This window comes from Narcine bancroftii, chromosome 1 (assembly GCF_036971445.1).
Source record: "Narcine bancroftii isolate sNarBan1 chromosome 1, sNarBan1.hap1, whole genome shotgun sequence".
Classification (NCBI taxonomy): Eukaryota; Metazoa; Chordata; class Chondrichthyes; order Torpediniformes; family Narcinidae; genus Narcine; species Narcine bancroftii.
The window spans coordinates 66,482,806-66,507,971 of record NC_091469.1 but is presented as its reverse complement, the minus strand read 5'-3'; the positions used below and the strand labels follow the sequence as shown (position 1 = coordinate 66,507,971).

At 41.9% G+C, this 25,166-nt stretch overlaps 1 protein-coding gene and 1 long non-coding RNA gene across 4 annotated transcripts in view; one reads left to right on the top strand and one right to left on the bottom strand.

The window, feature by feature from the left end:
* Positions 1 to 25,166, top strand: part of LOC138759112 (kelch domain-containing protein 3) — a 161,983-nt gene that overhangs the window by 6,019 nt on the left and 130,798 nt on the right. For 2 of the 3 annotated variants that reach the window (XM_069929069.1, XM_069929052.1), the window contains exon 2: positions 24,032 to 24,104. In XM_069929069.1, coding sequence (XP_069785170.1) covers positions 24,072 to 24,104 — 33 coding nt within the window. In that variant the 5' untranslated portion in view covers positions 24,032 to 24,071. Of the gene's footprint in view, positions 1 to 7,204; positions 7,442 to 24,031; positions 24,105 to 25,166 lie in introns of all 3 variants that reach the window. The other variant, XM_069929061.1, reaches the window with a different exon arrangement.
* Positions 15,240 to 17,930, bottom strand: LOC138738096 (uncharacterized). Its single transcript, XR_011341486.1, has 3 exons — positions 17,866 to 17,930; positions 16,429 to 16,512; positions 15,240 to 15,551 (listed from the first exon to the last, which is right to left on the bottom strand). It is a non-coding gene; the product is annotated as an uncharacterized lncRNA (long non-coding RNA).

The following is a 25,166-nucleotide window of genomic DNA, read 5'->3' as shown; positions in this document are numbered from 1 at the left end:
TAGACAAGAATTAATAAGGGAAGGTAATGGAATAGAGAGAATAAGGAGGGAATTAAAAGAGTGACCTTTGTGACATATGAAAAGTGAAATCTTTTCTGGGGGGGGCTGGGTGGGGGAAAATAGCTGTCACTGCAAAATCAGTTGATGCTTGCGAGTGGATTCGCAAATCCAAATGGAGAGGGGAGATGTGGTTGTCCGACAAGGGATAAAGGACAACTCAGGAGGGGAAGGGGAGATTGGGGATAAAGAAGATAGAAATAGGAGAACAAGGAAAATGTTGGATGTTGCAGGAATGTTGTCTTATAAAGAGTTGAAAATAAGAAAACAGAAATGGAAAAGGAGGAAAGGTAATGATGGAAAAACGGAAAGAGAAGATAAACAAAATATAAAATGGCTACGCTGAACTATATGACTTTAAATATTAATGGAATACATAACCAAATTAAAAGGAAGAAACTACTAAATTTACTGAAAAAGGAAAAAATAGATATAGCATTTGTCCAAGAAACACACTTAACTGAATTGGAGCACAAGAAATTAAAGAGAGATTGGGTAGGACATGTAACAGCAGCATCGTATAATTCAAAAGCAAGAGGAGTGGCTATATTAATTAGCAAAAATGTGCCATTTAAATAGAAGAGGAAATAATAGATCCAGCAGGGAGATATGTTATGATAAAATGTCAGATATATTCGGAACTTTGGAATCTACTTAATATATATTCACCTAACGAAGAAGATCAAAAGTTTATGCAAGATATCTTTTTGAAGGTAGCTAATACGCAAGGGAACATACTAATAGGAGGAGATTTCAATCTGAATTTGGATCCAAATATGGATAAAACGGGGAAAAAAATTAACAGGAAGAACAAAGTAACCAAATTTATAATTAAATCAATGCAAGAAATGAAACTTGTGGATATATGGAGGAAACAAAACCCAAAAGAAAAGGAATACTCATACTACTCGACTAGACATAAAACATACTCAAGAATAGACCTATTTTTGTTATCAGCTAGTATGCAGGATAGAGTAAGAAAAACAGAATATAAAGCGAGAATGCTATCGGACCATTCACCCTTAATACTGACAGTAAAGCTAGAGGACATCCCTCCAAGAATGTATAGATGGAGATTAAACCCCATGCTACTTAAAAGACAGGATTTTAGAGAATTTATTGAAAAACAATTAAAAATGTATTTTGAAGTAAATACGGAATCAGTGGAAGATAAGTTTATACTATGGGACGCAATGAAAGCATTCATTAGAGGGCAAATAATAAGTTATGTAACCAAGATGAAGAAAGACTATAATCAGGAAACAGAGCAGTTGGAAAAGGAAATAGTAAATATAGAAAAAAAATTAGCAATGAAGGAAGATACAACTAAAAGAAGAGAATTGGCGGATAAAAAAATAAAATATGAAACATTACAAACATATAAGGTAGAGAAGAATATAATGAAGACAAAACAGAAATATTATGAACTAGGTGAAAAAACACACAAAATCTTAGCATGGCAGCTTAAGACAGAGCAAACTAAGAAAATGGTATTGGCAACAAGGAAAAAAGACAAACAAATTACATATAATCCAAAAGAAATTAAGGAAAACTTTAGAGAATTCTATGAACAATTATACCGAACTGAAAACGAAGGGAAAGAAGGGAAAATAGATGAATTTTTGACTAAAATTGAACTACCAAAACTACAAATAGAGGAACAAAATAAATTAACAGAAACATTTGGAACAGTAGAAATACAAGAGATAATAAAAAAATTACCAAATAATAAGACACCAGGAGAGGATGGACTCCCAATAGAATTCTACAAAACATTTAAAGACTTATTAATACTGCCCCTCCTGGATGTAATCAACCAGATTGATGAGACACAAAACTTACCAGATTCATGTAAAACAGCAATAATTACAGTAATACTAAAACAAGGGAAAGATCCACTCTCACCAGCGTCATATAGACCAATATCTTTGCTCAACACAGATTATAAGATAATAGCTAAACTATTAGCAAACAGATTAGCAGAACAGGTACCGAAAATGGTAAATTTAGACCAAACTGGATTTATCAAAAAAAGACGCACAACAGACAATATTTGTAAATTTATTAACTTAATTCATGCAGTAGAAGGAAACAAAGCACCTGCAGTAGCAGTTGCTTTAGACGCAGAGAAGGCCTTCGACAGAGTAGAATGGAATTATTTGTTCAAAGTATTGCAAAAATTCAGTTTACCGGAGAAGTATATTAATTGGATTAAAGCATTATATAAGGGACCGTTAGCAAAAGTGACAGTAAATGGACATGTATCAAAGCAATTTAACTTAAGCAGGTCAACGCGGCAGGGATGCCCACTATCACCGTTATTGTTTGCGCTAGCTATAGAACCACTAGCAGAATTGATAAGAATAGATAATAATATAAAAGGAATAAAAATAAAATACAGGGAATATAAAATCAGTCTATTTGCGGATGATGTGATAGTGTACTTAACAGAACCAGAACTATCAATAAAAGAATTATATAAGAATTTGAAGGAATATGGAGAAGTGTCGGGATACAAGATAAACGTAAATAAAAGTGAAGCAATGCCTATGAATAACGCGGATTTCTCAAAATTTAAGAAGGAATCCCCATTCAGATGGCAAATGCAGGCAATAAGATACCTAGGTGTACAAATAAACAAAAATCTAGGCCAATTATATAAACTCAATTACAATCCACTAATGAAAAAATTACAGGACGATTTAGAGCATTGGAAAGAGCTACCACTAACACTGATAGGAAGGATAAACTGTATTAAAATGAACATTTTTCCAAGGATACTATACTTATTTCAGGCATTGCCAATATAACTGACAGAAAAATTCTTCAAAGAGTTAAAGAAAATAATAAGGAAATTTTTATGGAGAGGGGGGAAACCGAGGATAGCACTAGATAAATTAACAGAATGGTATAAACAAGGAGGCTTACAATTGCCAAACTTCAAAAATTATTATAGAGCCGCACAATTAAGATACCTATCAGATTTTTATCAAACAAGGGAAAAACCAGACTGGACGAGATTAGAATTAGATAAAATAGGGGAAAAGATACCTGAACACATATTATATAAATGGGACGAAAAATTGGTACAACATAGAACTTCTCCAGTATTACATCATCTCCTCAATATTTGGAAGAAGATTCATGTAGAAAGAAATAAAACAAATTATCAATTACCAAAACTAATATTGACACAAAATAAGCTACTCCCTTTTACAATAGACAACCTTTCCTTTAGAAAATGGGGAAAAAAAGGGATTAAAAGAATAGAAAATTGTTTTTCAGGAAGTAGATTCTTATCCTTTGAACAAATGAGAGATAAGTACAATATAACTGGAGATACAGCGCTGGCATATTACCAACTGAGATCCTACTTGAAAGAGAAATTAGGAAGCAATTTGAGTTTACCAGAGGGAAGTAACCTTGAATATGTGATTACAGATACAATGTTAATCAAAAGATTTATAACAAATATGTATATTAAACTGCAAGAAAAGGAGAATGAGGAAACAAATGGTAAAACTAAACAAAAATGGGAACAAGATTTAAATATAAAGATAAAAAAGGAAACATGGGAGAAATTATGTTCTGGAACGATGAGAAATACAATAAATACGAGGCTACGTATGATACAATATAATTGGTTACACAGACTATACATTACACCGCAAAAGTTAAATAAATGGGACCCAACAGTATCTGATAGATGTTTTCGATGTAAAAAAGAAAGGGGAACAACAATTCATGCAATCTGGACATGTGAGAGAGTAGAAAAATTTTGGGATGATCTCAATCAGATATTAAATAAAATAACAGAAAACAATATACCAAAGAATCCAGAGATCTTTCTCCTAAGTAACATAAAAAATAAAGAATTTGGAATTGACTTGGAGGATGCACAAAAAAGATTTGTTAAGATAGCCCTAGCCGTAGCAAAAAAATGTATTATGTCAACCTGGAAATTGGAAGATAATTTGAAAATACAACAATGGTATATAGAAATGAATAAATGTATTCCATTAGAAAAAATAACATATAGTTTAAGAAATAATATTGAAATATTCGAACAAGTATGGGAGCCTTACATTAAATACAATAGCGAAAACCTACCGGGAACAAACATTACCTAAGTTGATGGAAGGAGAAGAAAAGAAAAGAATGGACTCAGTAGAATTTCTGGTGTATTTTTGTTGAATGACAACATTGTCTGACTGGCTTAATGCAACCTAGATTGTATACCTAAAATGGATGAGAGGGGGTGTGGGGGGTGGCTTGGGAGGAGGGAGGGGGGGGGGGAGAGAAAAAGACACTGTATATGTGTGAAAAAGAAAAAGTGTATATCATGGCTAACGTGATTTATGGTGTGAAAAATAAAAAAAATTTTAAAAAAAAAAGGAAACTGATTCAACATTGTTTGACCAAGACAGAAAATTACCAACTCAGAATGGGAGGATTCTGAAGTTCCCCATATGACGTTACAAAAGAGGAAGTACTTAGCAAGTCAGGCAGCAGGAAACAGTTCAACGTTAGTAAAAACACACCAAGATGTTGGAGGAGCTCAGCTGGTCTTTTCAGAATCAATAGGAAACAAAGATATATAACTGATGCTTCGGGCCTGAGCCCTTCTTCAAGGAATAAGTGGAATAAGCCAGAAGCAGGAAATCTCAGAAAGTCTCAGAATTTAAGCAATGAGGGAGGAATCTAGACCAACAAAGGTGTTAAAATTGGATATGATAAGGGATAAAGTAAGAATTTATCATGTTTGTGCTAAAGTAAATGGAATGGAGAGAGAGAGAGAGAGAGAGAGAGAGCTGGGGGAAGGCAATGGGGGAAGAAGAGGGGGTGGAATTTAACAAAAGCCACAAAGGTTGATAGTCATTCCATCCGTTGGAGGGTGACCAGTCAGAAGACGAGGTGTTGTTCCTCCAATTTGTGGGTGGTCTCAGTCTGGCAGTGCATGGGACCATGGACAGACATGTTAGCAAGGGAATGAGATGGAGAATAGCACCTTTTGTTAGTCTGGATTCCTCCCCCATTGTTTGAATTCTGAGACTTACTGAGATTTCCTGCTTCTGGCTTATTCTGCTTATTCCTTTAAGAAGAGCTCAGGCCTAATATATCTTTGTCTCCTATAGACGCTGAAAAGACCAACTGAGTTACTCTAGCATTTTGGTGTGTTTTTATATTACAATCACAGTGTCTGCAGACTTTCGTGTTTCACACATTTAAAGGTTACATCAGATCATAATTTTTCAGAGTTCCATCATCTTCTCCGTTAAGAATGCACCTGAAGAAGTGGAAGTGGCCCTTTGAATTGCCGTTCAGGTGGCAGCGCTAAAAGCACAGTGCTGGGCACCTGAAGGGACAGCTGAACTGGATGCACCTCTGAGCACACTCCGGCTCCTGTCCAGAGTCACCTGTACTCACGCCCACTGATGTGATGTCATTTTGAGCGTGACAAGAAGGAACACAGGATGATGGCGAACCCTGTGCAGGCAGGAGACATAAAGATGATGATTTCAGCCTTTCTGAGTGTTTAGAACGAGATACGTCAGATCCTTGGTAAGGCTATTACTGCTGTTGAAGCTCTTCAAACGTCCTTGAGATCTGAAAATCGTATAGGTGCAATTAGGAGAAGGTTTCTGCAAAGGTTGTGGGCAAGAAGGCGGCAGTTAGAGGTTGAAAGGTGTGCGGAGTGTAAGCGTCGCAGATGAAGGCGAATGCTGCTTGTCAGTCAATTAGCTGTGGTGACACATTGGTCTCTCTGGAGTTTGAACTGATCCTAGGGGACTGAGTTCTGGAGTAATGACCTCATCAAATTTGATGTTGTTGAGTGGAGGAGACACTTTTGTATGTCACGTGGCACCTTTCACTTCATGCTTGAACTCATAGAACCTCACCTGGAGCCGCATAGACTAGACTTGCAGTGACCATTGGAGCCTGGACTTCAATTAGCTGTGGCCTTGTGGTGCTATGCAACCCCTTGTGAGCATTGATTCATCAGTACCATCTTTAGAATAGGCGTCAGCACCACGTGCATGGTGGTGCAGGAGGTGACTGCTGCTTTGAGGAAGTTCCTTGGGAAATTTTTAATCTCCCTGCCAAGTGGAATATGTCTCCAGGAGACCATTGATAGCTTTGCGCAAAGGGGATACCCAATGTGTGCTGGTGCCATTGATGGGGCACATATTCCCAATATGGCCCTCAGCGTGGATGCTGCAGCCTACTACAATCGCAAAGGGTGGCACTCAGTGGTTGTGTAGCCTCCTGCGCTTTCAAGTGGTCTCCCGACAGCCGCATATTGCCATAATATGTGGCTTTACAATCGGGGATTTTGACTACCTGAAAGTGCCTAATGTTGGACGTTGCTGGCAAGAAAGGTATTTATTGCCAACCCCTATTTTCCATTAAGATGACAGTTATGAAGATTTCTTCCTGAACTATGGTTTGACGGAGAGTTCCAAGATATGTGGTAATGGGACGACAATATTACTGCCTTGTTGGGACGTGTGCAAATTTAAAGATATTTTGTTTTAAAATTTAAAATATTAATAGGAAACCATGATGCCAAACAGGAAAAAAGTACAAATTAAACAAAACTAAATTGCTAATGAATACATAATGTGAACTATATTAAAGGTGATGGGATTTAGTAAAAATAAATAAAATATAAAATCAAAAATAATTGGAAGAAAATCTTGAGTTTGTCATACTGAGATTCTATTCCATTTACTATTATGAGAGTAAGAGGAATTCTACACAGAACATTTTTCAATCCTGAAGAGGTTTTCAAAAATAGGTCTAAATCCTCAAGGTACTGGAGGAATGCAAAACCATTTCTATCATGAGTGAAATGAACATGATATTACATAGATCAAATTAGATTCATTAGGAATGCATATGTAATTTGTGGATGAAATTGTTTTTGAAACTATTTCAATTTCCTTGTCTAATGACAAAATTTAAAACTAAGAGAACTATAGGCTGTAACAAGTTTTATAATGAATCAGTGGAGATGCAGATCTTTCAGTGAAATGCCTTGAATATGCATAGGTTTGCCTGTGACTAAAATTAATTTAAAAAGCCCTTTTATTACTCAAAATAACCATCATGTGATTAATTATTTTTTATATTTTTGATTTTACAGTGTTTCCGAGTAGGAAAATGTGGCAATTAAATAAGTCAGAGGCAGTAACAACGGAGCAATGGATGGTTTATTCCATATTCATGGTGTTGCTTGAGGGTAAACTTTGGACAAGAAAATTCTTCTCTTCAAGTGCGTCATTCAGATTTGCGTGATTTGGTCTATTGGGTCTCTGTATGTTCAATATGTCATACATTTGAGCCTTGATCTCTGGACTGAAATGTGAACTAGCATCCTAAGGTAGGGATTGGATTTATCATATTCTGTTCTGGGACCCTTGCTCTTTGTGATTTTTATAAATAACCTGGACAAAGATGTAGAGGTATGGGTCAGTAAGTTTGTGGATACAATGGTTGGAGGAGTTGTGGATAGTGTTGAAGTTTGTGAAAGGTTACAACAGGATAGAGACAAAATATAGAGTTGTGCAAAAAAGGTGGCAGATGGAGTTCAATCTGGATAAATGTGAGGTGCTGCATTATGGAAGATCAAACTTGAAGGAAGAGTACATGGTTAATGAAAAGATACTTAACAGAGGGACCTGGGGTCCAAATCCATAGATCTCTCAAAGCTGCCATGCAGTTTGATAGGATAGTTAAGAAGGTCTATGGGATGTTGGGCTTCATTAGTTGGGGATTGACTTCAAGAGTTGTGAGGTAATGTTGCAGCTCTATAGATCTCTGGTGAGACCACACTTAGAATATTGTGTTCAGTTCTGGTCATCTCATTACAGGATGGATGTGGAAGCTATGGAGAGGGTGCAGAGGAAATTTACCATGATACTGCCTGCACTGGAAAATATTTCTTATGGGGCAAGATTACCAGAGCGAGGGTTTTACTCTTTGGAATGAAGAAGGATGAGAGGTGACTTAATAGAGGTCTACAGGATTATGAGATGCATAGATAAGATGGAGAGCTAGCACTTAATTTTCAGGATGGGAGTAGCAAACAACAGAGTATGTCTGTATAAAATGAAGGGAGAAAGGCTTATGAGAGACTTCAGATGTAAGATTTTTTACACAGAGTTGTGGGTGCCTGGAAAGGGGTGATGGTGGAGGCTGGAACAAAAGGGGCCTTTAAGAGAATCTTAGACAAGCACATGGATGAAAAACAAAAGGAGGTTATGAGGTATGGAGTATAGACGACACTTTCCAGGTTCTAGTATTTCCTAATTTCAAAACATGTCGTCTTCAAGGAAACGTGGGACCATATTCTCAATTACTATGTTATTAATCTAATACACCAAACTTTGTAGATGCAGCTTTACGTAGCTTTAATTTGTTGATAAAATGGATAAAAATTTTGCCTAACTTTGTGTTAAGATTTTCATAATGATGAATAAACAAAGCATTCGGCGATATTTAAAGATATAATGATATTCAACTTTAAAGAGATATACAAGAAGAAATTAGATGAATTCAAAGAAAATTATCTCAAGCTTAGGTCTCCCTCGCAGTTTATCGACGAATGAGATCAAGCTCTTAGATATTATGACATATTACATCAATAGTTATTATGATAACAGTACAAACAATACTTTTACTTAAAGAGGACAGAGAGTTTCTATCACATTCTGCCTGTCTCCAACCTCTTGACTGTGGAGTGTGCGATGGGGAGTTTGGTTGGTGTTGTGACAGGGCTGTCATACGATATCAGAATCTGCTGTATTGTTTCCATTCACTGTCTGTTCTTTGAATCACAGGTTTTCTGGTGACTTTCAGCTGCAGGCAAAAAAATGTTTCTTTTCCCTTCGGGCGTCACAAAATTTCCAGTACTGTACTAGATTTCACGTTTTCGTAGGGGAAAAAATGACCTCTTGCGTTATAACCATGCTCCCAATCTACTACAGTGTCACAGATGCCTGCATGGCATGAAGGACACAAACTGCACTTTGAATTTTTTTCTGCATTCTGTAAACACACCCAGCTTCGGCTGAATGTCAATTGGTTACAATTGAGCCAGCTGGGGCATTCGGTGCCAGCACAGTACAATATGCCATGGTTGGTACCGTCTCAAGTTTCAAAGCCTTTGCAAGCTACCCCGGAACTTCTAGTTCATTGACAGTTGTTGACAGCACAGCAAGTGTAACTAGACAGTGCCCTACAATTTATGTTAATTAGGGCAGTTTTGTCTGGAGTAATCTTAACTATTATAACTATAGGTTAAGGAAGAGTAATGGTATTATATATCCAGAAAACCTTTGCTGCGCCTCATAGCTACCTGTAAATTATTCATACCTTCTACGGGAGATTAACCTTGACGTGAACTGTTTGCGGTGGACACCAAGAAATGGCCCTCGCGAGCGGTCATTGGATTAAAAAGGAGATCAGAGGAGACTCTCCCTGTCCCAGGTAAATTTCACGAAGGATAACCAGGAGCTTTGTTGAAAAAGAACATTATGCTTATTGGATAACTGTTCGATTTGTAGCAATACATAACTTTACATTTAAATACATTTTGATCAAATTACGGCACAGCATCCTATCAATCAACTCAAGTGGTACTTCGCTGTTTGTGGTGAATTGCTAGATGTGATGTTTGCACATGACGTATAGCCTTTTGCTCATCTTTATTTCTCCAGCTCCTCCTGCTGCCAACAATTGCTGTATTTATGCGGCCTTTCCTCTTCTTTCAGTGGAAATGCTGATTAATGCTAAGTGATTGAGTTGTGCAGAAGCTTGCTTTACCAGTCCCAGAAAAGTTTTCCAAATGTATAAAGCATGGCATACTGATGGTCAGGTGGTATATCTTTCATTTATATAGCAGTATTGAGCAAACTTTGAGGTAAACATTTACAGGTGTGTTGTGGAAAGGATGCAGATACTTACTGTTTGTATCATGGTATTCAAGTGCCCAAGAACGTAGAAGGCTAAATCCATCATAGGCTCCAATCTCCCATCCTTTGTGTGAAAGAAGCCCATTTAGTCGACATGGCCCTTGAAGGATCACTACATTTGGACGCCATCGTGTGTGTCAGGATGCCTGCCTGGTGTGGCTCAACCTTGAGCCGGGGAAGGGGGGGGGTGTCCGCTTCCCCAACCAGTGATCTGGACACTGTCCTTGGTATTGGGCAGCCTGTCTTTGCGGTGTGGGGCTGGTGGGTTGATCGGCTGGCTGGTGTCCAAATGTGCTGGTTTGAGGCAGTCAATAGTAAATGTTTCCTTCTTGCCACCGATGTCCAGCACATGAAGCCCTGTTATGCTTGGCCATCTGGTAGTTGACCCCATGCACCCCTCGATGCACGAAGATATATGTGCAGCTTCTCAGGTCCCTGGGGATGAATATTTTGGGCTAGACGAGTGATGAGGGCCCGGGGCTTGTGTGCCCAGTCGTTCCTTCAGTTTCTCAGGGGATGCCATTGGTGGTTCATCCATTTCCCCAGGTGGCAGCCAGGAATTCCCTGGGGATGACCAGGGGGGGATCTATACAACATCTCTGCTGCCGAGGCATTGAAGACTTCCTTTGGTGCGGTGTGGATCCTCCAGAAGACCCATAGCAATTCATCTACCCAATTCAGACCTTTAAGTCAGGCCATCAGAGCCACTTTAAAGTATCTGTGGAACCTCTCCACACACCCATCGGTCTGGGGATGGTAAGCTGTGGTGTGGTGGAGTTGGATTCCCAGGAGGCTGGCTAAGGCCGTGCAGAGCCCTGAGGTGAATTGTGCACCCCTGACTTATATCAGGTGCTCTAGGACTCCGAATCAGGCCACCCATGTGTTCATTAGGGCTTTGGAGCAGCCCTCTGTTGAGGTTTCCACCAGTAGGACTGCCTCTGGCCACCTTGTGAGACAGTCCATCATTGTCAATAGGTACCATGCCCCTCGTGACACTGGCAGGGGTCCCACAATGTCTTTGAATGTGGCTGAATCACCATCGAGCTGGTTTGAATGGCTGGGGGGAGGGGGGGGGCACCTTGATGTGTGTCTGTAGCTTTGACGTCTGGCAGGGTGTGCAAGTTCTGACCCATTGGCTGACCTGCTTGCGGAGGCCATGCCAAATGAACCTGCTTGCTATTATCTTGATGGTGGTCCTGATGGCTGTGTGTGCCAGGTTGTGCACCTGTATTGAATGCCAGACATCTCCATGCTGCCGGGACGATGGGGTGAGGCTTGCTGGCTGAAATGTCACAAAGGATGATCTGGTCGTCAGGGCGAATGTGTCGTCTTCCAGTTTGAGTTCTGCACTGCAAGGTGCGTCAGGTCCGTCTGTTGTGCCTGGACCAGGACTGTGTAATTGATTCCTTGGGACAGAGTATGTATTGCCTGAACCATTGGCCGGGATAAAGCATCAGCCACCACGTTGGTCTTCCTGATGATATGATTGATATCCGTGGTAAAATCAGATATGTAGGACAGGTGCCTCTGCTGCCTGGCTGACCTTGGGTCCGACACTTTATTGAAGGCAAAAGTCAATGGCTTGTGATCCATGAAGACCTTGAATCGCCTCCCCTCCAGGAAATATCTAAAATGTCAAACCACTAAATACAATGCCTGGAGCTTGCAGTCGAAAGCACTGTAATTGAGCTCAGGAGGCCAGAGATGCCTGCTGAAGAAAGCCAAGGGTTGTCATTGTCCCCCTGACCAATTGCTCAAGTACACACCGACCGCTGTGTTGGACGCATCCACCATGAGGGCGGTCAGGGTGTCTGTCCTCAGATGCACCAGGAACATGCCATTAGCCAGGGCATCTTTGGGCTTCTGAAGCTTTCTCATTCCGCTCAACCTCTTTTTGTTTCCCCACCATGAGCAAGAATAATGGAAGCATGATGCAAGCTGCCGCTGGTATGAAGCGGTGATAGGAATTAATCATACTGGTGAACTCCTGGAGGCATTTCACTGTATGTGGTTTGGTGAAATGTCTGACGGCCTCTTCCTTTTCAGGCCAAGGAAGTTCATTGTCTCTCATCCAAACTGACATTTGGCCGGGTGGATGGTCAGGCCAAATTTGCTGAGGTCGAGTTTCTCGGGGTGGGGTGGAGGCGGTGTGCCCAGGTGCATGGGGGGGCCTTTGTGAGGATGTGGTGCCGTACCCTGTGTTACCACACTGGAGGGAAATTCCTCCAGGATGTGTGTGAACTCGTTATCATCAGTGGTGATAGAATGTAGGTGGGGAGTGGGTAGCTTGGCCTCCCCTAGGAGAAAGTGTGGAAAATCTTGGCATGCACTAACCGCCATCCTTTTAGGTCCACCAGCAATCAACGAGCCCTGAGAAAGTTTGCCCCCAGTAGTGATGTTGCACTGCTGCAAGGTTGAATGTCCATGTGAACCAGATGTTCCCAAAGCAAAGTGCAGGTGCCGATGGTTTGGATGTTGGAATTGTTTGCGGCCCTTAGGGTTGGGCCGGTGTCCTGCCGGTTGGGCAGGACACTGATCTTGACCCTGGTGTCAAGAATTGGAGGTGGCATATATCTTTGCGGGAAAGTTTGCTGGTGCTGCACTGGGGCGTTTAAACTAGATTTGCAGGGGATGGGAAGCAGAGTGCCAGAGCAGAGAGTAAAGTGGAGGAAGGAAAAGATGATGTGAAAAGCTGCAGCTCCTGACAAACTCCCTGATAGGGAGTCCCACATGTGGAGAAGGCTGTCTCATTGACCGGCTGCCGCAGCCACTAGTGAAGGTCAGCCATGGCATTTCCCTGAAGCGTACAGGGAGGATGGCATCAACATGCCTCTGAACCCCACCGTTGGTGATAGAAACAGTACTGCTTTGGGGGGGGGGTGGGGGCGGTTCGGCGGCGATCTAGTCATCCACTGTACACGAGGCCTTGCGACTTAGTCTATCATGATGCTGGAGTCTCTCTTCGCTCCCCAGAGGATGTCTGTTTGAGCCACAACCTTTCTGAGGCCGCTGAAGTCCTCCTTGGCAAGCAGTAGCCGGATGTCCTCCAGTAATCGCGCCAGAAAGATCTGCTCAAAGAGCAGGCAAGGCTTGTGGCCATCAGTTAACAGTAACATGTCATTCATGAGAGTGGAAGGCACCCTGACTCCCAAACTATCCATGTGCAACAGTCGGGCCATGCGCTTGTGCTTCAAGAGCCTGAAAATGTGGGTTAATAGCTCTTTGATGGTCACATATTTTCCCTGCTCCAGAGACTGCCAGAGGAAACCAACGACCCTGGTAGCTGGGTCCTGGTCGAGCAAGCACCTCATGTAGTAATACCTCATGGTGTCGACTGTGATTTGTCAAATCTGGAATTGGGCCTCAGCCTGCTTGAACTATCCCAGCAGCTGCGAAATCCAGAATATTGAGAGTTTCATTGAAACTGCATGGAGTGTTGCTTGTTCCTCCATCGTCGGGACCAAAGCGCCGTTTGGACCAGTCGGGGTCACCAATGTAGTGCGTACTACAGCAGGGCGTGAAAGCAAGACACTGAAATGAGGTGAGTACAGTCGATACTAACTTTATTGATGGTTCACCCCGCCTTTACATAGCCCACTGGGCCTGGTTGTCATACCGCTTCTGGCAGAAATGATGTCACTGCCTTGCCAGCCAGATAGGCCAGCATTCCTGCCGGTGCTTGCTGCTTCCTGCCATGCAGCCAGTAGCCTATGAAGAAAGCCCATTTAGTCAGCATGGCCCTTGAAGGATTGCTGTGATTGGACACCATCTTGTGTGTCGGGACACCTGTCTGGTAGCGGGCCGCTGCAGCATACTATTGTCATTTCTTTTTTAAAAAGTACTTGTTTGGCTGCAGCAAGTAATTACTTGTAATAAATTCATGATCATTGACAATAGTTGAGTGTTGACCTTGACAATGACAGTACTAACATGACATTCACATTGCAAGATGTGCTATTATGCAAACTTCCTGAAAATATTCATTACCACTCTCACCATATTATATCTGGTACAATTTGCACCACATTTGTGTGTTGCCAAGTACATTTTGAAGCTCTAAAGTTACATGTATAACAACAAAAAAAAGTGTTAACTGTCTCAATTTTTCTATGTTGATCCAGTGGAGGGTAAAGAAAGGGCTTTGAGATAGAGTAGCAGGTGTTAAAAGATAATTACTAAAGATGCCAGAAAAAAAGAATAATGTACATTTCTTTCAAAGATAGCTATTTTACACATATGTGCAAACTGTATTCAATTAAGAATTAGGGAGATAGAAACATTCATAACTGTGAAGAGAATGTGATTAACATAGAGCCTTGGCTATGGTAAGGATGAGATTGTGTACTTAGTTACCTACTTTTAAGTTTTTTTAAGACTTACAGCACAGTTTAAGCCCATGAGCCAGTGCTGCTCATTTACACCCAATTAACCTGCACCCCAGTATGCTTTGAACAATGGGAGTAAAATGGAGTCCCTGGAGAAAACCTATGCAGACACAGGGAGAATGTGAAAAGAATGTGGGATTCGATCCCTGGTCCCGATCGCTGGCGCTGTAACGGCATTGCGCCAACTGCTATGGCAACTGTGCCGCTTGTTAGTAGAGATGGGGATGGGAAGGGGGAGTTGGAAAGAAAGAACAATATGCTGAAATATAAAAATAGCCTGAGGCCTTTATAAGGCAGAAATCAAATAGAGAAAATTGATCAAGATGGGTATTCAATTCTTCATATTCCTTGCAGGTGAATTGAGGAGAGAAAAAAAAAGGACAGAAACTATGAGCTTTAGTCTTTCAACATTCCTCAGTCTTAACCTAGGCCTCAGATTATCCCTATTACCATAGTAACAGCTAGCTCTTTTCCTTGGAACTGAGACATTAAATTAGACATATTTTTTCCTCATTTTGCGAGGTATTTCACAATTTATTGGGCCTCTGAGCCCTCAAACCAGAGTAAAGCAAGCTAATTTCTCAATTTATATCAAAGTTTTATTCTTTTTGCCAGTCTGATTCTGGCATGTGGTTCTATTCATTTCTCAGAATTAAAATTACTACCAACAGCTTCTCAAGGCTCCTGATTCAAAATTCAGGAATCAATTAATTCTGAACATTCACTTCTTCTGCTAAGTCGTTGTCAATTTTATTGCTTATACTTAATGTTCTCAATACTTCACAGACCGATAACCATCTCTTTGTGTACTCACCTCAGATGTCGGTTAAAATAGAACACACTGTTCTTTCTTCGATCTTGTGATTATTTTTAACCCTTTGACTCTCACGATCATGATCTGGCCAGTCTTCTTCTGAGACAGACCCTTTGGATCAAGGATGACTTTCTTCCACTTTAGTTTTGTGGGTGTTGAGCTGGCTAACGAGGCCATTGTGGGAACCACAGCATCTTTCCTGGCAGGTGGGTGGGTAGTTTGAAGTGGTACTCTTTTTCCTCTGTTCACTCAAATTTACTGGAGTTTGTAAAGTTACATCCATTTGTCCAATGTTAGTTGTGGACAATCTTTTAGCATCTGGAAGAGAAGAATCATTAAGCACAGCAAGAGGTCATTCAGCTCATCTTCCACTCCAATGCTTGTTTGTCACAATCCTGCTTTCAAACCCCTTTTTATTTAAAGCATTCCTGTGGTTATCAACAAACATTAACTTAAATAACATCTCCTACTGTTTGACATTTTTGATAATCATATATCTGCAATCCTAAATGTTATCGACTCCTCAGCCAATTGAAACAGCTTTTTTCAACTCAATCAAAATGTGTCATGTTTATGGATGACTTTATCTGATCTCTCCTTCACTTTCCGGCTTGAAGGATAAAGCTCCATTTTCTCTAATTTATTCAAATGATTGATCATCCTTCTTAATGCTCAGTGTGTATCATTTTGCCTCTCCTTCATTAAAACAATATGAATCACCTTGCTTCGAATTGTATCAACATATTGTATCTTCCTTTCCATTTTGCCAATTTGTCCATGTCCTCTTGAAAGCTGTTACTATCCTTTTCACTGTATATTGCATTTCAGAATGTCACATGATTTGCAAACTTTGAAAGTGTGTCCAATTCTATGTCATTAATACGTCTAAAATAATCAATCCCTCTAATACTTGCACCTATTTCAAATATCCCATCACCCTAGTGGGGCAAACAAATTATTAATTAAAAGTAACCCCAAATCATTTGGGAAATTTCATCATTCATTTCTAAGTATGAGTTACCCTTGCAACCTTGATATGATTCTCACAATTCAAACATTCAGGACACTCCTGATGCAGTGCTCTGTTTTGGAACCTTGTAGGGGGCTGCAGACCTCCATACAATGTATTCTATTCCTTTTTGTGTGGCTGCATCAAACTACACGTGCTGCACATAACTATTTGCTAAGGTTCTACCTGTCACCAGTGTTGCAAGGATAGACCTGGCTCCTTCGCAATAGAACATTCCATTCAGTTGGACTGTGGTTCATTAAAGGTTCCCTGCAGAAAGGGTTCAACAGAGAAAAAACATTTGACATGTCAATCACGCCGAGACTGAACAGAATGCACTGGATAACCTGTGGGGGCAGAAGATGGTAGATGGACTTGGATGTCTTCTTCTGCAAGCTTTCAAAAATTAATTGGCAGAATGTCTCAACACCAAAACTTGCAAACAAGCACCAAAATCTTACACCGCCATCCCCATCAGATCTTTTGTACAAAACCAGAGTCTTGATATCAGTGTTCACTGCCCTTAAGTGGTTGTGGTATGGATGAGACCTTGTGGCATCTCTCTACCAAGAAGGTCTGTAAAGGGAAGGTAGTAATCTATGTCAAGAGTCATCCTGAACAGCTGAATAATATTCTCTACAGATTGAACCAGGTACAGCGTTCTGAGACAAAGGTGGATTGCTGCTGGAAGAGTATCAGCGCAATGAATATGACACACTTTTATCCGCTTAAAACTCTTGGTTCTTACAAGGAATTGCCTGCAGCCAAATGCTGCTGACTGGGATGTTCCAAGGTTCAAGAGTAATTGCTAAGTAATGCACTAAAAGCTAATGCAGTCATTCCAGGGATAAAAGCATTCCAGCAATGTCGATGGGCTGGGCCCTGTATAACAGCTTCTCACACATTTCACTAATGCAGTATTTATGTATTAAACTTAGTGACTGACAGATTGTAAATAAATGTATTGAATTGCTTAAATCAATGAATGAACACAATGGTAAGTACTTTGGTACTGCCTCATGTGCCCAGGAGCTCATCAACTTTATCCACTTTGCTTCTAACTTTCACCCTGACCTCAAATTCACTTGGTCCATCTCTGGCAACACTCTCCATTTTCTCAATCTCTGTCTCCATCTCAGGAAGCAAACTCTACAGAAATGTTTTTTTAAAAACCCACCACAGTTTACAACTCCCACAGTTACCTTGACTACACCGCTTCACACCCTGTCCCCTTTAAGGATTCTATTCCTTTCTCTCAATTTATCCATCTCTGTCACATCTGCTTCCAGGACGACATCTTCCAGTCCAGATCATAAGAGATATCCTCCTTCAAAAAAACATGGGTTTTCCTCTACCACCATCCCTTACCTGCTTCTCCTCTATTTCCCATACATCTGACCTGGCCCCCTCCACCCCTAGACTCAACAAGAACAGGATTTCCCTTGTCCTCACCTCCACCCCACCAGCCTCCACATTCAACATATTATCCTCCGCAATTTCCATAACATACAGCATGATCCCACCACCAGACACATCTTCTCCTGTCCCCTTCCATAGGGACTGCACCTTTCATGACTCCATTGTCCTCCATTCATTCCTTCCCATTGATCTCCCCCTTGGTACCTTTCCTTTTGACCATAGGAAATGCTACACCTGCTCCTACATTGCCACCCTCATCACGATGTGGGGCCTCAAACAGTCCTTCCAAGTGATGCAACAATTCACTTGTGTGTCTGCAGGGGTCATCCACTACTTCTGGTGCTCCTGTTGTGACCTCCTCCACATCTCCCAGTGTGCACTGGGAGATTGTTTTGTTGAGCACCTTCACTCTGTCCACTGAAATACAGGAAAGTCACAGTGGTCATACCAACATGTCTGTTCTTGGCCTCGTGCACTGTCAAGCCAAGGCCACCTGCAAATTAAAGGCCGTCTTGTCACTTTCCAACCAGATGGTTTCTGTTAGGTCCCTTTCCCTATCCCTCTGACTCCATTCCTCCAGCTCCCCAACCCTCTCCATTCAGAGAGCTACCATCTCCTGTTCTCCCTTTCTCTTCCCAGATTTTCTCTCCTACCCTCCTCCCCATATTCACCTATGATCTCTTGCTTGTGGGCCTGTGCTCCCCCCATGCCCCTCCTCCCACCTTTTTATTCAGGCACCTGCCTGCCTTTTTGCTCATACCTTGAGAAGGGTTCAGGCTTGAAACATTAATTATATTTCTTGGATAGAAAGGATCTTGTGGGACTTGACGAGTTTCTCCAACATTTCTGTGTCTTAAAAGCAGATTGTTGGAGGTGTGAGCAGGTGTCCCGTTTCAAATACTATAAAAGTGAGGAACTGTGTAACGGAGTGGTCATCGATGGAACGGTCAGAGTGGAAAGGTATTGGCTCAAGAGGCTTTGGTGAATAGGAGGTGAGGTGGTGGTGCAAGAATTGAAGTAACTAAAGGCCACCCTATTTGAGGAATAAAGAATTTCTGCAGGTAGGGACAAGTAAGGGCAGGTTTTGCTCCTCTTGCAGAATGTGGGATGCCAGGGAAGCCAAAAGTATCCCTGATGACTTCATCTGCACAAAGCTGCAGCTCCTGACAAACTGAGTTAAGGAATTGGAGCTGGATGAACTCTGGATCATTTGGGAGGGAGAGGGGTGATAAACAGGAGTTGGAGAAACACTATCATACCAAGGAGGCAGGAGGAGGGTAGCTGGGTGAGAGTCAGGAGAGGGAAAGGAAACAGGCAGGCAGTACAGGGCACCCATGTGGCTGTACCCCTCAATAACAAGTACAAGTGCATACCATTTTGGATACTGTTGAGGGAGGAACGAGGTACCAGAGACAAGCCATGGGGATCAGGTCTCTGGCACAGAGTCTGGTCCTGTAGCTAAGAAGGGAATGGATAAGAAGAGGCAAGCTGTAGTGATAAGAGATTTCATAGTGAGGGGAGAGATAAGAGGTTCTGTGGAAGGGATTGAGAATCCCTGATGGTATGTTGCGCCACTGGTGCCAGGGTCTGAGATATCTCAGATCGAGTTCACGGCAATCTTAGGAGGGAGAGTGAGTAGCCAGATGTTGTGATTCATGTAGGGACCAATAATGTGGGCAGAAAGGGTGAGGAGGTCCTGCAAGGAGGGTTCAGGAAGTTAGGCGCTAGGTTAAAGGACAGGACCTCCAGGGTTACGATCTCTGGATTGCTACCTGTGCTATGTGCCAGTGAGATTAGAATTAGGAGGGTAATGCAGCTTAACATGACTAAAGACATGGCGCAGAAGGGAGGGCTTCTGGTTTCTGGATCATTGAGCTCTCTTCCAGGGAAGGTGGGACCTGCTCTGACAGGACGGTTTGCATCTGAATTGGAGGTGGCATATTTTTTTTTCTTTGGCTTGGCTTCGCGGACGAAGATTTATGGAGGGGGTAAAAGTCCACGTCAGCTGCAGGCTCGTTTGTGGCTGACAAGTCCGATGCGGGACAGGCAGACACGGTTGCAGCGGCTGCAGGGGAAAATTGGTTGGTTGGGGTTGGGTTTTGGGTTTTTCCTCCTTTGCCTTTTGTCAGTGAGGTGGGCTCTGCAGTCTTCTTCAAAGGAGGTTGCTGCCCGCCAAACTGTGAGGCGCCAAGATGCACGGTTTGAGGCGATATCAGCCCACTGGCGGTGGTCAATGTGGCAGGCACCAAGAGATTTCTTTAGGCAGTCCTTGTACCTTTTCTTTGGTGCACCTCTGTCACGGTGGCCAGTGGAGAGCTCGCCGTATAACACGATCTTGGGAAGGCGATGGTCCTCCATTCTGGAGACGTGACCCACCCAGCGCAGCCGGATCTTTAGCAGCGTGGACTCGATGCTGTCGACCTCTGCCATCTCGAGTACTTCGACGTTAGGGATGAAAGCGCTCCAATGGATGTTGAGGATGGAGCGGAGACAATGCTGGTGGAAGCGTTCTAGGAGCCGTAGGTGATGCCGGTAGAGGACCCATGATTCGGAGCCGAACAGGAGTGTGGGTATGACAACGGCTCTGTATACGCTTATCTTTGTGAGGTTTTTCAGTTGGTTGTTTTTCCAGACTCTTTTGTGTAGTCTTCCAAAGGCGCTATTTGCCTTGGCGAGTCTGTTGTCTATCTCATTGTCGATCCTTGCATCTGATGAAATGGTGCAGCCGAGATAGGTAAACTGGTTGACCGTTTTGAGTTTTGTGTGCCCGATGGAGATGTGGGGGAGCTGGCTGATGGAGGACCTCAGTTTTCTTCAGGCTGACTTCCAGGCCAAACATTTTGGCAGTTTCCGCAAAGCAGGACGTCAAGCGCTGAAGAGCTGGCTCTGAATGGGCAACTAAAGCGGCATCGTCTGCAAAGAGTAGTTCACGGACAAGTTTCTCTTGTGTCTTGGTGTGAGCTTGCAGGCGCCTCAGACTGAAGAGACTGCCATCCGTGCGGTACCGGATGTAAACAGTGTCTTCATTGTTGGGGTCTTTCATGGCTTGGTTCAGCATCATGCTGAAGAAGATTGAAAAGAGGGTTGGTGCGAGAACACAGCCTTGCTTCACGCCATTGTTAATGGAGGTGGCATATATCTTTGCGGGAAAGTTTGCTGGTGCTGCACTGGGGTGTTTAAACTAGATTTGCAGGGGATGGGAAGCAGAGTGCCAGAGCAGAGAGTAAAGTGGAGGAAGGAAAAGATGATGTGAAAATTGCATGTGCCATTAGAAGTCAACGGGTTTCATGTGCTGAAAATGTTCTCAAGTGCATCTATTTCAGTGCAAGGAGTATTGTAGGAAAGGCAAATGAGCTTAGAGTGTGGATTGGCATGTGGAATTAGTAAAGCTTGGTTGCAGGAGAGGCAGGACTGGCAGCTCAATGTTCCGGGCTTTCATTGCTTCAGATGTGATAGAACAGGGGATAATGAAAAGGGGAGGAGCGGCATTGCTCATCTGGGAAAATATCACTGCCGTGCTCAGGCAGGACAAACCAGATGGCTTAACTTTTAAAGTTTATGGGTGGAGCTGAGGAATGGAAAAGGTATGACCACATATATGGAGTTGTATGATAGACCACCCTCTAGTCAATGAAATTGGAGGAGCAAATCTGTAGAGAGATAGCAGACAGCTGCAGGAACAATAAGGTGGTCATAAGGAGTATAAAATAGTAAGAAGAACCTCAAGAAAGAAATCAGGAAGGCTAAAAGAAGTCATGAGGTTGCTTTGGCAGACAATGTGAAGGAAAATCCAAAGGGTTTCTACAGGTGAAATAAGAGCAAAAGGATAGTAAGGGACAAAATCTACCCTTGAAGATCAGAGTGATGAGCTATGTATGGAGCCAAAAGAGATGGAGGAAATCTTAATTTTTTTTTTGCATGAGCATTCACTCAGGAAACTGGCACATATCAAGGGAACTAAGGAAAATAAGCAGTGAGGTCATGGAACCAAAACAGATTAAAGAGGAGGATGTGCTTGCTGTCTTAAAGCAAATGAGGGTGGATAAATATCCAGGGCCTGACAAGATATTCCCTTGGACCTTAAGGGAGGATTGTGTAGAAATTGCAGAGCCTCTGGCAGAAATATTTGAAATATTTAAAATGTCCTTTGCCATAGATGTGGTGCCAGAGGATTGGAGGGTAGCTCATGTAGTTCTGTTGTTTAAAAAATGCTCCAAAAGTAACCCTGATAATTATAGACTAGTGAACCTGACACCAGTAGTAGTAAATTATTGGAAAGTGTTTTAAGAGATTAGATATACAACTATTTGGATAGTCAGGGACTGAGTAAGGGACAGTCAACATGGCTTTGCGTGTGATAGGTCGTGTTTAACCAATCATGTAAAACTTTTGCAAGGAGGTTACCAGGAAGGTTGATGAAGGAAAGGCTGTGGATGTGTGTCTACGTGGACTTTAGTGAAGCCTTTGACAAGGTTCCACATGGGAGGTTAGTCAGGAAGGCTCAGACGCTTGGTATTCATGGTGAAGTAGTAAACTAGATTCAACAATGGCTGAGTGGGAGAAGCCAGAGAGTAGTGGTGGATGATTGCTTCTCAGACTGGAAGCCTGTGATTAGTGGTGTGCCTCAGGAATCAGTGCTGAGACCATTGTTTTTTTGTCATCTACAATATATCAATGATTGGGATGATAATGTGATAAATTGGATTAGCAAGTTTACAGATGTCATTAAGATTGGAGTGTTGTGGACAGCAAAGAAGGTTTTCAAACTTGCAGCGGGTTCTGGACTAATTGGAAAAATAGGCTGAAGAATGGCAAATGGAATTTAATGCAGACAAGTGTGAGGTGGTGTTGCATTTTAGAAGAACAAACTAAGAAAATAAATAGAAGGTAAATGGTGGGACACTGAGGAGTGTGGCAAAACAAAGGAATTTGGGAAAACTTACATAATTCCCTGAAAGTGGTATCACAGGTAGATAGGGTTGTAAAGGGAGCTTTTGACTTATTGGCCTTCATAAATCAAAGTACTGAGTTTCAGAGTTGGGATGTGTAAAAAGTTGGCTCCTGAATAACCGATGGCAAGAACTCTTGAGACCAACAGTTAGGGGAGAATGTTTGACTAGAATAGAAACTTTAAGTGTTTGACTAAAAGAGAAAATTGCTGCAGCAGACACTGGTTAGCTGACTACAATTAATATGTTTGAAAGTTGTAAAGCTAGGTAAAACAATTAAACAATTAAAGAGTTAATGGGTTTTCTTTATACTACATAGTGAATCTTTAATTTCTTTGAACTAATCTTGATTAACAAGGAACTATAACTGTCGGCAAAATCATTGTCCAGCGTGATTTGAAGTGTATGATATTTAATTGACCACACTGAGATTTGTTGCTCCAGACATGAATGAATTTTACTTTGTGTTACTTGTTTGGAGGCAGGTATTGGCAGAGGATAAGAATAACTTTCATCTTACAATGTTGTTTTGTGTGTCAGGGCATGAAACCAAGTCTTAGCTGTGGCATGTTTGAATGTGTTAGTGTTCCATTGGAATGTACTGTATTGCTTTCTCTGCATGTCAGAGACTCGTATTGCAGATATAATGTAGTGTTGCAGCGGTGGCTACACTGCTCCTGCAATAACACTCACAACCAGATGGGTTGAGTTCAGTGAGCAGACTAGTTTATTGCAGGCTGCTGGGCTGCACTTATACTCCCAGTCTGGACCTGGCTGAGAACCGCGCTGGAGGGCGCTGATGTCATCTGGGCATCCCGTGGTCCCCAAGTGCAGGTTTCCGAACCCCGAGCTGGAAGGAAGGGAAACACCCGACGGCGCCATTTTGGCCGGATGCCCCGCCGCGTGGCTTTCGAGTGGGGCCGGTTCGCCTGCCTTGTGGTGAGCCGCCACAGTGTGCTATTTTAATGCTTGTCTACAGAACAATCAAACTTTGTTGTAATAATAATATCCATCTTGATTCATAAATCCCTTCAAATCTGTTTGAGTTGTGTGCAATGAAGAAAAATATTTCTGGTGTAGGATTATGACAGAATTTGTGCCTGGCTCTGTGTGGGAAAAATGTTCCTCCAGCCCAACATAACCCATGACTTCCACTTACATCTTGATGAACCCAGTGTAAAAAAAAAAAATCAGTTTGTGGGGACAAGGATGGAGTGAAGTCCTCAACATCATTCCCAAACCTGCAAAGATGCTGCAATCAAACATTTGGATTAATCCTCTCACTAAAGGCAAAAATTAACCTCCACTCCCTCCCCACTTTGACTAATTTGGTTTACTGCTAGTGAGCAAACTCTCACAGGGTATTTTGCATCTCTTTTCTTGTGAAATATCTTCTAAAATTAACTTTTTGTTGTTTGCAGGCATGGTCATGCATCGGTAGTTGCTGGAAACATAGTATTCATGTTTGGAGGTTGTTCGACTGCTAATACGAAAGTAAGTAATCCTGTCAATTATTATTTTGATTTTCCTGGAGAATTCAGGACCTTGCAGATTGACCATATTGTTCCTTTTATAGCAAGATCTGTAATATTTACCATGATATATCCCATTGGAATGCAACCATGATAGAACTAAATATTTTGCGAGTAATGTGATTCTATAAATTGACTGAATTTTAGTTATAATTAAATAAGCATAAAGGAAAAACCATTATAAAATGAGCCGATTTCATTATTTTCAAATTTACTTAATTTTATACAGTAAGGTCTGGTGGTAAAGAGGTAGCCAAAAGTGTTATTTAAGAGATGGATTTTAAGAACAATCCAAAAGAAAGAGTTAGAGGTAGAAGTGTTGAGGCTCAGCAGCCAAGTAAAGGTTCACAGAGAAATAGATGAATGTTACCACACAGAAGGCCCACACAGAAGGCCCACACAGAAGGCCCACACAGAAGGCCCACACAGAAGGCCCACACAGAAGGCCCACACAGAAGGCCCACACAGAAGGCCCACACAGAAGGCCCACACAGAAGGCCCACACAGAAGGATTTCAAGTGCCCCTTGCCTACCATTTCATGTAACCCATATCTACTTACAGTAATCGATGAATACTCACATTTCCCCTTTGCCTTTCCATGTCCCAATATGCATACTACAACAGTGATCAGATGCCTGGATTTGCTATTTAGTCTATGTGGAATGCAAAATTACATACATTCTGATCAAGGCATCACCTTCATGTCTAAGCATCTGACAGATGATCTCTCTCAGAAGGGGGTTGCCACAAGTCATATTACCCCATACCACCCAATCAGAATGGACAGGCAGAGAGGTTCAACAGCATCTTATAGAAGGCAGTCCGTTTGGCCCGAGAAGCAGTGGGAACTGATGCTTCGTGAGGTACTACACTCCCAAGGATCAGTGTTATGTACAACAACAAATACTACAACCTATGAACATATTTTTGCATTCCAACACCACTCATCCCATGGAAATTCACTGCCCTCCTGGCCAATGACACCTGGACCCATACTACTAAAAAGGTTTGTGAGGGCTAACA